At 36.4% G+C, this 14,701-nt stretch overlaps 1 protein-coding gene across 1 annotated transcript in view; it reads left to right on the top strand.

The window, feature by feature from the left end:
- arid5b (AT-rich interaction domain 5B) overlaps positions 1-14,701 on the top strand; it is a 116,527-nt gene that overhangs the window by 28,916 nt on the left and 72,910 nt on the right. Inside the window, exon 4 of the mRNA XM_079596431.1 lies at positions 9,013-9,243. Within this exon, the coding sequence (XP_079452557.1) occupies positions 9,013-9,243 (231 nt within the window). The remainder of the gene's footprint in view (positions 1-9,012; positions 9,244-14,701) is intronic.

The raw sequence follows: 14,701 nt of genomic DNA, 5'->3' as shown, positions 1-14,701 counted from the left end.
AAAGCGGCAATCTCATTGGTCGGATAGGTTTTGATGCGGCGCGTCAAACCAAAAAAACGAACCCGAGGCGTTTCTTAAAAAATGACGCTTTTACGCGTGGCGTTTTACGCGTCGGTGTGCACACTCACATTGGCGCCCTTTGTTTAGTCACGAGGCGTTAGACATCGGCGAATATCGCGCGCGAAATTCGTCCCGGTGTGAACAGGCCTTTATACATGTCTTTAATGCCACTTTAGATCATGTCCTAATACAAGTTTTTATTTCTTTCAAAAAGTGTTTCTTTGAATGGTAGTGTATATTGTCACAATTTTTTTTTTTTTATGTGAATATGCCATGCTGAGACTTCTAAGAACACACAATGTATTTGAAGATGCAAATAAATATTCGACCGATTCACTTAGTTTGAACTGATTCAAAGAAATGAATCAAACATTCGAACTGCTGAACGCCATTAAAATATCTCACCATGCTCGCATACTCGTGTTAGGGAGGCATTGCAAAACTAGTCTAATGATGACACAGTTTAGGAAACTTAAAGGCCAAATATTGAAAGGATTGCAACATTCACACTGTTGCTTAATTTATGTATGCCAGCACACTGAATAATCACAGATATATTCCTTTAGATTTCTCAATGCTATATCAATAATTCATTTTTCTTGAGTTCATCGTGTGAAGTGATCTTTCTTTCCCAGAAACAATATCTGTGTCTTTTGTATGTGGCTGCACCTTGTTATTCAGTTCTCTACAGTATATAGAGGCATCATTAGAATAATAGGCTCAATGTGTCTCTTAACATAGTAGAACATTTTGACATAACCAAATTTGTTCTACCCTGTCATGTTTTTACAAGAGCCATTAAATGCAAAGTTTGCAGCGTGGTAATCAATAATACAGACAGTTATATTTGGAGCCGTTCCCCCTTTAGGAATATTCCAGCTTTAGGCTTGTTGCTAGGAAGCAACACGAATTGTGCTGGAACTATAGCGGACGAATGCCCACTGCTGTAAAGTATCGACATGTGCCATAAATCATCAACCAACGGTTTCGTGTCGACATCAGGGGATATCCTGGAAAAATGAGCTCAGGGTAATTTAAGCCCGGACAAGCTGGAATCATATAAAGAGTAATATCATAGAATTATGGGTAGATTTGCGCCACGTTGTCCTGCCCACAAACACAATGTATCGGGTTTAATCGTCAAGCGATTCTTGTGACACAATCACACAAACTCGCCAAAATGAACAGTTTCAACTGTGTGCAGAAACATTGTGTTTTCCTCAGTTGAATGTTTCCTCTCAGTTTGGTGAAAATACCATCATTGAGTAAATAAAAGGCTTGTTTGAAGGGTAATAGTTGAATATTGAATGCTTCTCGGGATTTTTAAGACAGCCAAGTCCTTGGAGAAGAACAAGAAGGAGTAATAGGGACATTTGAATATAAAACACTTCATATATTTATGTGAAACGGTGGCAGGTGATTGGTTATCTGGGGAATCCGTTCATATTATCTTGCTGACGACCCCATACCTTGTGGAGGAGAAATGCAAATACCGGTAGCTTGAAAGACTAAAGTTAAAGTACTGCTGTTTACTGTGTCCCGGCGTCTTACAGAGGACAGTCAGCGTAAATAGCAGCCTAGCAGGTACTTGAAATTGTCTTTAAAGTTTTAAACGGTTACAGTACCATCAAAACACTTTCAACTTATAGTTAACATGTATAAAGACAACTTGTGTCCATGACTGTACCAATATTTAATTATGGGAAAATCCTAATTGTGATAGGGCTAGGCATTTAATTATAATGTTATAATAAAAAATAATTTTGTATAGTAATACAATTTTAAAATTCAGTATAATAGTAATAATAATAAAATTAAATATTGCAGTAATGTAGTATTTATGAGATATTGGTTATGAGAATACAGCGTTTTTAGTAGTTTCGTGAATAGGGATCGTTTTGACAACTTTGTCGTGTGTTTGCGAAAAAAGTGAAGGAAAATTTTTTCCGTGTTTAGTACATTATTGTAAATGTAGCCTGAGTGGACCAAAAAGAGATCTGAATTCGCTTTGTGTTGTTATTAACTAAAACATTTTTTTTTTTATTGTTAATTGAAATATAGAATAAATAAAATAAAACATTATATTAGAAATTTACATGAAAATGTTTTGTTTTGGCAGCTAACAGAAATAAAATAAATTTAAAAGTAAACTAAAACAAGTAAACTTAAATATATAATACTTAAATAAAACGGCAAAGTGAATGGAATGAGAGTTGGATTTTTTTTACTTTGGTCAATTGAAAAAAAATATTTTTTAAAGGACTTAAGTGTGAACACATGATGTGATAAAATACCAGTTTGTTTAAACTAATTTGGATTTTTACTGAAAATTGTAAACTGTGGCACCGTCATAGCAGCATTGCTTCAACCAATAGCATAAGTTTGAGGCGGGGCTATTTGTTTGTCGACTTTATGGTAGATGAGGAAAATGTTTGGGGGGAAAATTATTTGAAAATATGATATTTTTTGTTTGTCATTATTTTTGCTAGTGATGCTAGTGGCACAGACATTTCTGTTGGTAAAAAGAGCTCCAGCTTGAGTGAGATTTTATTCTTGTAGCTTTGATATCTAAACAGCAGCTATGAGATGCTTTTCAAATCAAAATAATTGCAATATGATTGCTCTGACCAAATTGTACTGCCTTTCTTTTGTCCTTTACACCTCCAAATAAACCTGTGCATTGTTATTCTGTATCATCGCGGCCGATATTGCTCGGGGAGTGTATGTTAGAATCTTTTCTGGCTCTCACATCAGACATATTGAAGTATCAGAACCCATTTAATGACCCAACAGGGGCGCAGAATCTCAGCAGCCCGCAACATTAATAGATGGATGTTTTTGACTCATTAGAGGTCGCGGCTGTGAATAATAATTAGGGAAAGACTGATTATGCTGAACCCAACTATAATAAGACATGCATTTAAAATGTCTCTACAATCTCTGCACACACACACTCATCACTCCCAACAATAAAGCACACACACAGGAAATTGATTTGTGGGTTTATGGCTGAAGTGCAATTTTGTTAACTATTATTGACGGGGAGTCTTGCATTAAAACAGTTGCCGTGGCGATGACACACATTTTCCTTTCATTATTGTGTTCTGTGGCGCAGAGAGAGCACTAATACTAACACACGCCAATAACTTTAGCATCAACGCACGCTTATTTTAAAACAGTATCCAGGACAACTAACAAGCAGCTGCTGTCAGGATTCCAGGAATGGTTCTTTTTTTTTTTTTTTACCTTTCTATCTCTGTCCTCATGCTTGAATTGATATTTTGACCTGCCTATTTTAAAGAGACAGGTAGCTATTAAAGCGTGTTTGTTGAAGCTGACTCATTGGCAGGGAGAATGTGTTGGGTAAGGGTTGTTTTGGAGGGTGGAGATGTAGAGGAATGTATCTTAAGGTCTGTGTTTGACTTTCTGGGAATTCACCGGCCTACTTGGCGAAACGTTTGAAGAATATGCGTAATGTACATTAGCGGCGGTTGTTTTTATTGGGGCTTAGTCAGAGTTCCCTGGTGTCTGCAGAAGATGTTTGGCTGATAGCAAACAATGTTGTACTGAGAGCTCAGGTTTCATTGTGTTCTAATCAAAGGGGCTTTTCATGTCGTAATCTGGGGTTATGGACTTATTTGTAATTGTTGACTTGGCGAAAAACCTCACGGAAGACGAGTGACAGGTAATTTGGATAAATGGCCCTGTAAACTCCCATCACAAGCTTGGGCACGTTCGAGAGTGAACTTTAAACAAACATTATGAGATGTTTATCTGAATTTATGCACCATAATTGCAAATGTAAAGTACACTTTGTTATTGAAAATACCTTGGGTTTCAATTAGTATTTATATACTGTTCTCACTTTATCTGTCTCCTTGGGCTCCCTGTTCTGTCTTGTAACTTGACATTCTGTCCTTTTGTGAAATAATGAAAAAGCCTGAATTTCGTTCCATCTCATCAAAACAAAGGTTCTGTTCAAAAATGGCTTCAATTCGTTTTGATTGATGTCACAGATGCTCAAACCAAGTTTTATAGAACAAAAATATCATGAATTATTAAAACTCAGGGGCGTTTTACCACATACGCCTGTGTTTTTTGTTTAATTGGTCCTTTTTGGCAGCGGCGAGTGCTGGAGAGGTGTTATGTAAATATATTCCCACAGAGGCCCATTTGACATTTTGTGGAGCACTTGAGCAGTATACGGAGAGCAAACTGAAAATATCCATTCGTTCTGATCTGATGAGACTTGTTAGGATTGCTCATGCAGATTTAAGTCTGTTGATTTTGCGACCAGTCATCGCCTACACTATGTGTAGTACTTATAAAGCACATTAATGCCTTATTTGGGCATGATCATATTGTACATCTCTTAATACTATCCCATTCCTAAACTTAACAACTACCTTACTAAGCTAACTATTAATAAGCAGTATTTAGGAGTTTATTGAGGCAATGACTCACTTACAAATACTTCACTTGTTTAATTTACTGGATAAGTCAGCATTTTCGAACAAACCTCATGAACAAATGATTCAATGACAAATACGTTTTTAAACAGTCACTTGTCGCCACCTACTGGCATAACGATGTAATCGATATAATCTTTATATATATCAATTTACTTGATTTGCTCTATTTTGATCGCTACCGTAGACATCAGTGTTTTTATCCGAAATATAAACTTCTATCCCAGTACTTAAGTGATAATTTGAACATTTGTAACAGAGATAATGATAATGTGTGGCTGTTTGAATCGAGATCGCGATCTTTTAACGATTAATCGTGCCGCTCTAGCTTCATGTCGTGTGTTACAGGAAAATTGCATACCGTATTTTCCGGACTATAAGTCGCTCCGGAGTATAAGTCACATCAGTCAAAAATGCGTCATGAAGAAGAAAAAAACATATATAAGTCGCACTGGACTATAAGTCGCATTTATTTAGAAATTTATTTCACAAAATCCAAGACCAAGAACAGACATTTAATCTGGAAAGGCAAGTTATTCAACTACACAATACCACACAGCACAAGAGGCTGAATAGGTGTCCGGTATGTTAACGTAACACATTAACAGTTATTCAGCTACACAATAGCATAAAGAACATATACCTGGGAGGCTGAATAGGCTAAATTAACATAAGCCAGCGAGTCCAACAAGCAAGTTACCGATAAGCAAGTTCACCAAGCTCCCGATCTCATTCCACATCACTAAATACATTGAATTCTTCCTCGGTGTCGCTTCTGAACAACTACGCCAACTAGAGCGCCCTCTTGCGACTGTAGACAGTAATGTTTTCTCTTGGTTCATCTCAGTCAGTTTGAATTCATTTTGATATAGAAGTCGTACCTGACTATAAGTCTCAGGACCAGCCAAACTATGAAAAATAGTGCGACTTATAGTCCGGAAAATACGGTAATGTGATTTTCAGTGCTCTCTAATCATAGTGTCGTCCTAGCCAATTGAATTGCTAAGCATAAGAAATCCTTTCTTTAGAATTGGTTAGAATTTATTAACAGTGTGACAGTAGAGCATGTTTCTTCTGACCTCTTCAGTCCAAAGCCAACTCGAATCAAGGAAGTGTACGTACGTAGGATCCCTGCGTGATTCGCATGGCACAGTGCGGCCCTTAAAGGATATTTTGAGACCAACCTCAGTGGTGCTAATTGCAAGTAAATGAGGAGAATACTGTGGATCTTAAATAGGTCTTCAAACTGTTCAAATTAGGTCAAATCGTTTTTTTAATTAAACAAATGGCCAGTGAGTGGAACCTTAAGAAAATGTTATTTGTCCACCTAAATATTATATGAGACTTGTTTTCTTTTCTAATAAAATAAAACCCTGTTACCAAAATTGGAAATGTCTTAATACAGTCCAATTGTGTAATTTTAACCTTACTGTAAATATCAATGTTCAAAATATATTAAATAAATATACACAATTAATATTATTTAAAAAAAAATATATATATATATATAAGAAAACGCATATAGTATATCTACATAAACAATAACATTTTAACATTTGGGGTCAGTATGATTTCTTTTATATATAAATGTATACTTTTTATTCACTAAGGGCACATTAAATTGATCAAAAGTGTCATTTAAGACTTTTATAATGTTACAAATGACTATTTTGAACAATTCCAAGTTGTTTTTAAACATTCTATTCATCAAATAATTCTATAAAATTATCATGGTTATATATATATTATATTATTACACTGATAATAATAAGAAATGTGTCTTGAGCACCAAATCAGCATATTAGAATGATTTCTGGACGATCATGTGACACTGAAGATTTTAAACATTTCACAATATTATTGTTCTGTATTTTTTATCAAATGGTAAGCGTGAGACTTTCCAAAAATGTTTTTTTTTTTTTTTTTTTTTTTTTGGGGGGGGGGAAATCATGTGCTAAAAACAGTGTTGTACACAAAATGTGTGACAGAGTTAAATATTATGTTTTGGGAATTAAAGTCTTCCATGTTTTAGATATCAGTTCAACAGATAATGTCACCATTATGACACTGTTCATTTTAATTGTCTGATACGGACTAGAATGCCCAGTTTTTAAAAAAGGATGAGACAGATAAAAAAGAATGAGAGGAAATGTGCTCCACCAAGAAGAAAATGTAATGGATGCAGTAAAAGTCCAATAAAAGAATAAGCAGTATAAATCAAAATATTTCATGTTCTCTTCTCTACAGCCATCAATTTGAGACTGCAGTCTCTCTATTTCATTTGAAACAGGCCGCTGTAGTCATGCACCAACAAACGTGATCAAATATGTTGAGCAATAATAATATGAGGTCAACAAAATTATTTTTGAACAAATGATTGTGCATCTGTCATCTGTTCTGTGAAGTTCTTAGATGGTTTGTGTTTGCTCATCTTTCTCTCATGAGTGTTCGGGAAACCTTTTTGAAAACAGTCATTATTTTTGCAGTTCCGTTTGGTGATAGCCTACTAGTGGTGCAGAAATTAGAAATATGTTAAAAAAAATTGCTTTTTAGCTCAATACAGCAGAATGTTTGCGGCCATTGTGTGTGAATAAAGCAAAATAGCTTGTTCTCTCCAGGGACGGCATCGTTTGAGGTTTGCGACTTACGTGTCATATTATAAATTGAATTCTGAGATGTCAGGTTTTTGAGGTCTAGAGATGCGATGATTCTTTGATTCAGCCAAGAGGGGTGTTTTTTTCCGAGTTCTGATGGGAAGACTAACAGGCAAATGCTATTACTCAGATCTCTGATCTCCAAGAACTGAGTGACGTGGCTTCCTGCCCAGAATCTTTTATATTGCCAATCCTAACAGAGAGCTGTCGTGTTAAACCAGCAGCTCAGGCTATAGTAAAACATAATAGCCTACAAATCTATATCCGCACCCCTGCGAGCAACTTTCCTCCACAATCCTCCATTATAGAATAAGATTAGCTATAAGTCACAGCGCTTTGATTTGGATTGAATTATCATTACTGCCAAGCTAATATTGGAGACAACGGGATTCATCAATGATCTTTGAGCTGTATGCCATTATGTAGCATTATGACTCATCAAATGATGTCAAACATTGTTTTTGCAATGAATACACAAGTTGGATTGTGTTAAAGCTGAAATTCAAATATGGTATTGGATGTCTTGTTTCCAACACACTCTGTAAGCAGACCAATAACAACAGATTGGGCCGTCGAACCAATCAGAGCAGTGTAAGAAAATAGCATAATTGGGGCATTAACTACAATGTTTTTGGTAGAATCTTCGCTGACTGCAACCGTAAGATCTAGTTCATTGGTAATGCAAGGTTGACTGCTGCCGTATTTTCCGGACTATAAGTCACACTTTTTTTCACTGTTTGGCTGGTCCTGCGACTTTTAGTCTGGTGCGACTTATATATCAAAATTAATTCATACTGACTGAGATGAACCAAGAGAAAACATTACCGTCTACAGCCGCGAGAGGGCGCTCTAGTTAGCGTTCAGAAGCGACACCGAGGAAGAATTCAATGGATTCAGTGTTGTGGAATGAGATCGCAGGCGCTTGGTGAACTTGCTTACTGGAAACTTGTTGGACTTGCTGGCTTATGTTAATTTAGCCTATTCAGCCCCCCAGGTATATGTTTTTATGCTATTGTGTAGCTGAATAACTGTTAATGTGTTACATTAACATACCGGACACCTATTCAGCCTCTTGTGCTGTGTGCTATTGTGTAGCTGAATAACTTGCCTTTCCAGATTAAATGTATGTTCTTGGTCTTGGATTTTGTGAAATAAATTTCTAAATAAATGCGACTTATAGTCCAGTGCGACTTATATATGTTTTTTTCCTCTTCATGACGCATTTTTTGACTGATGCGATTTATACTCCGGAGTGACTTAAAGTCCGGAAAATACGGAAAAAACGTTCACACTTTGAAATGTTCGCACTTAGCAGTCAGATTTGCTGCTGAAACGACGGCAGTACTCATAGCGACAAGAGACTTATTCTGAAGTACCATCTGTATGTAGTATAGTGCCATCAGAATATCCAGAGTAGCTTGACATATAAAAATTGGTTCAACCAATGGCGTAACAATGGGGCGGGACTATTTGTTGGTCTGACCAGTAGCAGATGCGGTAGTGTTTTAAAGCCATTTTTATTTTTCCGTGCTTTGGCACTCAGTATAGCTGTTTTGCGCACATAGGGAACCGGTTTGAATCCCTTTCCCTTTACTTTACTTTAAGTCCTTCATTATCTTACACTATATTTTTTTTCTACTTTCTACTTCATATTTTAACGTTTAATTAAATATTCAATGTCTTACTTTTGTGAAATTTACTAACAATTTTATTTAAAGGTTTAAAAGTAATTTTTTTCCAAGTCAATTTGATCAATTTCGAGTTACTTTTTGTGTGGCAGAAATGCCAATGCTCTCTTTTAAAAATGTATTATTCTTTCTTGTCTTTAGGTGATGATGCAGAGGAAAAGAAGGTTCTGGTATTGAGTTACCCCCAGTACTGCCGGTACCGCTCCATCATCGCGCGGCTTCGGGAGAGGCCAAACTCCCTCCTGACGGACCATGTGGTGCTGGCCCTGGGAGGAATCGCCTCCCTCACCAACAACACACAGATCCTGTACTGCAGGGACACTTTCGAGCACCCTACGCTGGTTGAGAACGAGAGTGTCTGTGATGAATTCGGTAAGTGGAATTTTTATAAACTGTGTGACTTGGGTCTGAAACAAACTCTACGCAAGTACGTGAACGCAAACACTTCATGTTTTCGTGCGTCATTGTGTTCAAACATGCGTGAGGCCACAGAGATTGAGGGATATGCCATTTTATGACCGATTGCGATACAGATGATTTTTTACAGTGTGTTCAATAACCAATATACAGAAGTAATTTTTAATTTGTTTGTTTTTTAACAATAATAACTACATGATAACTTTATTAATAATTATTATGATTACTATTGTGATTTGTCATTATATTTTATGCAAAGTTGTTTGGTGATCTAAATGGTTGCAAATTTGTTTCCATTTTTGTTTTGGGATGTCGAATTTTTAAAATGGTCATTTGCAGCTGGAAAATGGGCTTTTAATTAAACTTGGCTGCCTATTGAAATCTGTGCTTTCTGACTAAAGAAAAAGGGCTGTTGTCTTCCGTTTTGCCAAATAGGTAGGAAAACTACAACACCCATAATACACTGGGCATGTTGCCATTCAAGGCCATTCACAGTCTGCTCCTATTGGATAGGCTTGACCGATATCAAATACCACCTTGCTTGAGTATGAAAGACTTCTTAGCAAGGTTTAGTCATAATGGTGTTGATTTGTATTGTTCCCTAGCACAAGTATTCAAAGCAGGATCCAGAGCGTTGTTGGCTGAATCTGAAAAACGTTCGTGTTTGTAGTCTCCATTTCAAACTGGATGACCACAAACATTGTGTTTTTGGCCGAACGGAGGGGATAAACTGAAAGAAACTGCCATTCCAACAGTTAATTAAAAAGCCAGTGTTGCGTTTTGCATAAGCTGGGAAATAAATGGGAATTACTTGTGCCAGGTAATGTTGGTCATTTACATACTGACATTTTAACAATACAAAGTGGTTTAAAAGTTTACATAATAGGCTCCACATTTGAACTTGAAAATAAATGATAGCCTGTTGTTTAAAACATTTACTAATTTACTTACGGTCTCATTAAATGGTGCTAGTTATCAGATATTACCGTAATAAATAACCAATAACTGAGTTAAAAAAGTGTGTAAAAAGTGTTTTTAAGTTAAGAAGCGTGGAAATCGGTGGAAAATAGCAGTCAAACTGATTAGGTTAAAGGTAACTTGTGTTGTTTTACTGCCACAATAATGAAAAAAATCATGTTAAGCATTACTTACAACACTACCACTTACTTGCAATGTATCCAGAGTGTACATGCATGGAGTATGTTTCTGGCCTTACTGTTTAGAGGCTAATTACGGCGTATTAGTTCATGTAAAGACTGCTATAATTGAGTGAAGAAAGAATGAATGAATGGAGGATTGATGCCAAATGATTCCGTAATTGAGTCTGTGGTCTAACTAATCAAATCAGCAAAAACAAGACCCTTATCTTCATTACCTGACTGACGATGGGCTGCGCTGCCGGCTGTTTTATCACTGTTGGTGCACAAACAGAAACGAGTGACTTTGAGCTGATGATTGAAACAGACACTCGTGGCTTTTAGCCTGTCGAGTTGAGAGTCGAGAGCTTGTTGTATGATAGAGTAGAACTCTCAGATGAACTGAAAGCCTGCTTTTACACTGAGGTCTGAGTCCGTCACAGTCCGTCTGCTTGCGTGAGTAACATCTTTTTTCAAAAAGAGCTGCTGCGATTTCAAAAACAACGATTCGTCCCACTTTTGGCTGATGGGTAGAAAACCTCAACCGTGCATGTAATTACTGGCTGTAAATGGCAGTCTTTCTCTGATCTGAGATCACTTTGTGCTTGCAGTGTACACTGACGGTATTAGTATGTGAATAATAGTGTTTGATTTGATATTGTCGTATTGTGTTTACACAATGTGCAAAATACATGTTTTCAAAATCAACTAGGTTTTAAAGAAGCACTGTATATGCTGATTTTAGGTCCATCAGATCATAGATTCAGATATTCTTAAAGATTGTTTTAGTTTAGGTTTTAATATACTCTATTTGAAACTATCTAAACTATTTTTAACTTGACCCGCTGTCCTAAAAATATGGTGCTCATGGAGCGAGATGCTAAAAAACAATGATGCATATATAGTTGTATACAGCTAATAAAATAAATATTGAAAAAATACTTGACCTCATTACTCTCTGACTACTCAACTACGGTCATTTAATGACTTGTCAACCTACTTAAAACAGGCTCAAACGAAATGCACATGCATTTTCTGAATTTATGCACTAATTTATTTATTTTTACACATAAATCTGTGCGATTGGATTTAAATATTATGAAAAGTGTTAAATTGAGCTGAGAGTACTATGTTTTTATTGATACCTGAAATAATCAATATGATAAACACAGACTTACAAGAAACTTTTTGAATAATGGGTGTTCCAGTACGGAAGCCTTCAGGATTCTGTTTATTCATTTACTGTTTATAAAATGACCAGAATGTGAAATGAAACTGAATTAGTGTGGTCACTAACACACAAATGCATTCACATAAATGCTTCACTGACATCACTTTTTTCATTACAGAACATACATGACAAAACAAGAAGTTCAGTTTTGGACTCTCTGAGCAGCGCTTCCAGTCTTTAAATGTCCTGTACTTCAGTGTTTGCGTTTCTTATTGGTTTGACCGGCATATTCATGCGTACAGTTGGCTTTTCCATAGACGTTGCCAGTTAGAAAGAGAGGCTGCAGTTTACATGCCGACTTCCTGTTGGAAAAATGCTAGGTTGTTGAATGCTGTTTTGTAAAAGGGCGATAGAGCTGTTAACATAACAGCTTTTGACAAGATGGAGTAATGAACTGACAGTGAGTGATACAATTGAGTAAATGGCTCCCAATGACTTTAATGGAGATTGCTCGAAAACACTGTATTCTGCTCAGAAAACATATTCTTGTCTTGGAAAGTGTAACATAAGGGATTCTGCTTGAACCGGGCAGCCTGCAGGGATTTGCATACCGTGCTTAAAATGCCTTTGTTCTCGCCAGGGCTTTAAACACAACTACGGCACGCTGTATTGAAATCCAAAGAAGTCATTCTGTTTAACTTTGTTGGGTGTGTTATTTATTAAGGCTTTAGCTCAACATATGAAGTCATTGTTCATGTAAAGGCTCCCATACACTGGATTTGTTACAGAGGGGTAGATCTAGTGTTGGCCATTTCTGAAGCCGAGAAAATCCGAGAGAAAGTGAGGGGGGGAAAAAAGACTTCTAGTGCTTTTTATGCTCGAAGTGACGGCTACTTGGCGGAAAATCTTCTGCGTTTAGCCTTGTCATTAACTTTTTGAAGCGAATAACAGTGCTTGGCGATGAAGAGGGGAGTTCTACAGGACTCAGAGACGTCCAGTGCTTTATAGAAGATGAAAATGGAAAGCAGCGCTATTTAAGGAAAAATACAGCTGGAATGGTATAGATGTGATATTGAATATTTGTAGTCGTTTGTTCCTCTGCTAATGGAAATTACTGCAGGGTTTGACTCGCTCTCATGACTCTTTGGTCACATGAGACAACAGGATGTTAAATTAACTCAAGTTTTATTCTCACTTGAGCGGGCTTTAAGAGGGTGGGTGAGGATTGAGAATATGGAATTCAATAAGTGATACTGGGGAATTTTGTTCAGGCATCAGCTGATTTGGACCCCTGCTTGTCACATGGTTATAATGACATCCTCTTCACCATAGTGTTTTGGCAAAATGCCATTAACATCTGTTCTATTGAAACAGGGCATTATGAAGGGCACTACATGATAGTAGAGGGAGAAGCATTCTCATTGATTCATCAAACATTTAATATATAATTTTATTTTTATTTATTGGCTTTTTGCCTTTAATATACAGGACGGTAGAGATTTCTACAGAATTAGTATTAGTATTACTGATCTATAATCAGTAATATTTTGTTCATATTTTGAATTGGACTTTATTTCTTTATTTCCATTGTAATTCTAGTTAAGGGTTTAGTCATTTTGTTGTCTTTTTATGTTATATTTTTTGTGTTTTTAAGTATGTATATATAGTTTTTATTAGGTTTTAGTTTTAGTTATGTTCTTCAACTTAAACTAAATGAAAATGAGAAATTTTACCTTGGCAACTAGCCGAAATAAAATAAGATTACGTTTTTTAAATTAAATTAAGATTAAGCTTCGCCTTCGACAATTATTTTCAGGGTTCCTACGCAGTTTGGAAAAGAAAACAGAGTAGAAAAACATTGTGTTTCCAAAGTATTTCCCCTATTACTAAATATTTGTTAAAAAGTTGAGTGAAGCAGAGTGATTTCATGGCAAAAGATGAGTGATTGTTTAGTGATTGTCGAACATTAAACATGCTTTCTGTCATGACGGCGTGAAGCGGTGTCTGATGTCGTCCACTATGACACACTATACGAGATAAAACGATCAATTCTTGCGTCCCGACGTCCAGGTTTCTTACTCTCATTATGTAAGCGCATGTTATCACTTTTGAAAAAAAAAAAAAATGGAAACAAAACCTGAGAAAATATTTACAGATGATTGTACTTTATAACCTACCAAATGTAATGCTGTATGAACCATTAATGTTAAATACGGTCTTAAAAATCTTCAGAGAGGTTTGAAAATTTGAGTCTGGAAAATGATGGAAGTTTGAAATTAAAAATGCGTAGGAACCCCTATTTTTCTTTAAAGAATAATTCTAATCATATTCTGACCCTTACAAATAATGGGCCATTTTTGCTACAGTTTCTTTTAAAACTTCTACATCAATGTTCTCTTCACATGTGAATAAGCAACTTTACCTGCCCCATCCTTTTAGTAACGCCACAACGCTGATATATACAGGTTGATATTGACCTGAAATAACCAGCGACCTGACTACATTGTACTCTTACCACTAGCTCTTCTGCTGTTTAGGAACAAGCGTGTCTGTTCTACTTCCTCCTCATTATTTGGACGCCAAATAAGTCTAGTTGGTTTGAAAGATGTAGGAGGTCAGCTAACAGCAGGAAGTTCAGAGTTTCAGAACAAGTCATTTTTGCAGCTCAGTTTCAATAGATGCTCTTTTCGGATGGGGATGGATGCGTTTGGAGCTATGAAAGTTACTGTATGTTTTCATGGTCCAATGAACTCTTTTATCTCAACAGATCAAGCAAAACTCAATTCCTTATGATATGACCCCTTTATTAGAAAGATGCTGCCAAACCCTCCCATACAAAATGCATAAACAAGGGAGAAGAAAAGCCAGAGAGAAATAAGAGGGAAATTCTTTTTTTATCGGAAGGATGTAAGGGAGTTTGGCGAGGGTGAGAGAGTGGGGGGGGTGGAGGGTTGTACTGGTGAATTATTGAAGAGAGTTTGTAGGTTGATGCCATGTAATGGCCACACTATTATTTCTCTCTCTTGATTCATTTCCTGCCTCTCACGAGGTTATTTTTAGGAGGTCAGTGTTATTATGTGAGCATATACTTATGATCTTACTGCAT

This window comes from Phoxinus phoxinus (assembly GCF_949152265.1).
Source record: "Phoxinus phoxinus genome assembly, chromosome: 21".
Lineage (NCBI taxonomy): Eukaryota > Metazoa > Chordata > Actinopteri > Cypriniformes > Leuciscidae > Phoxinus > Phoxinus phoxinus.
Note: the sequence above shows the minus strand (reverse complement) of the source record. Positions and strands in the feature narration are given on the sequence as shown.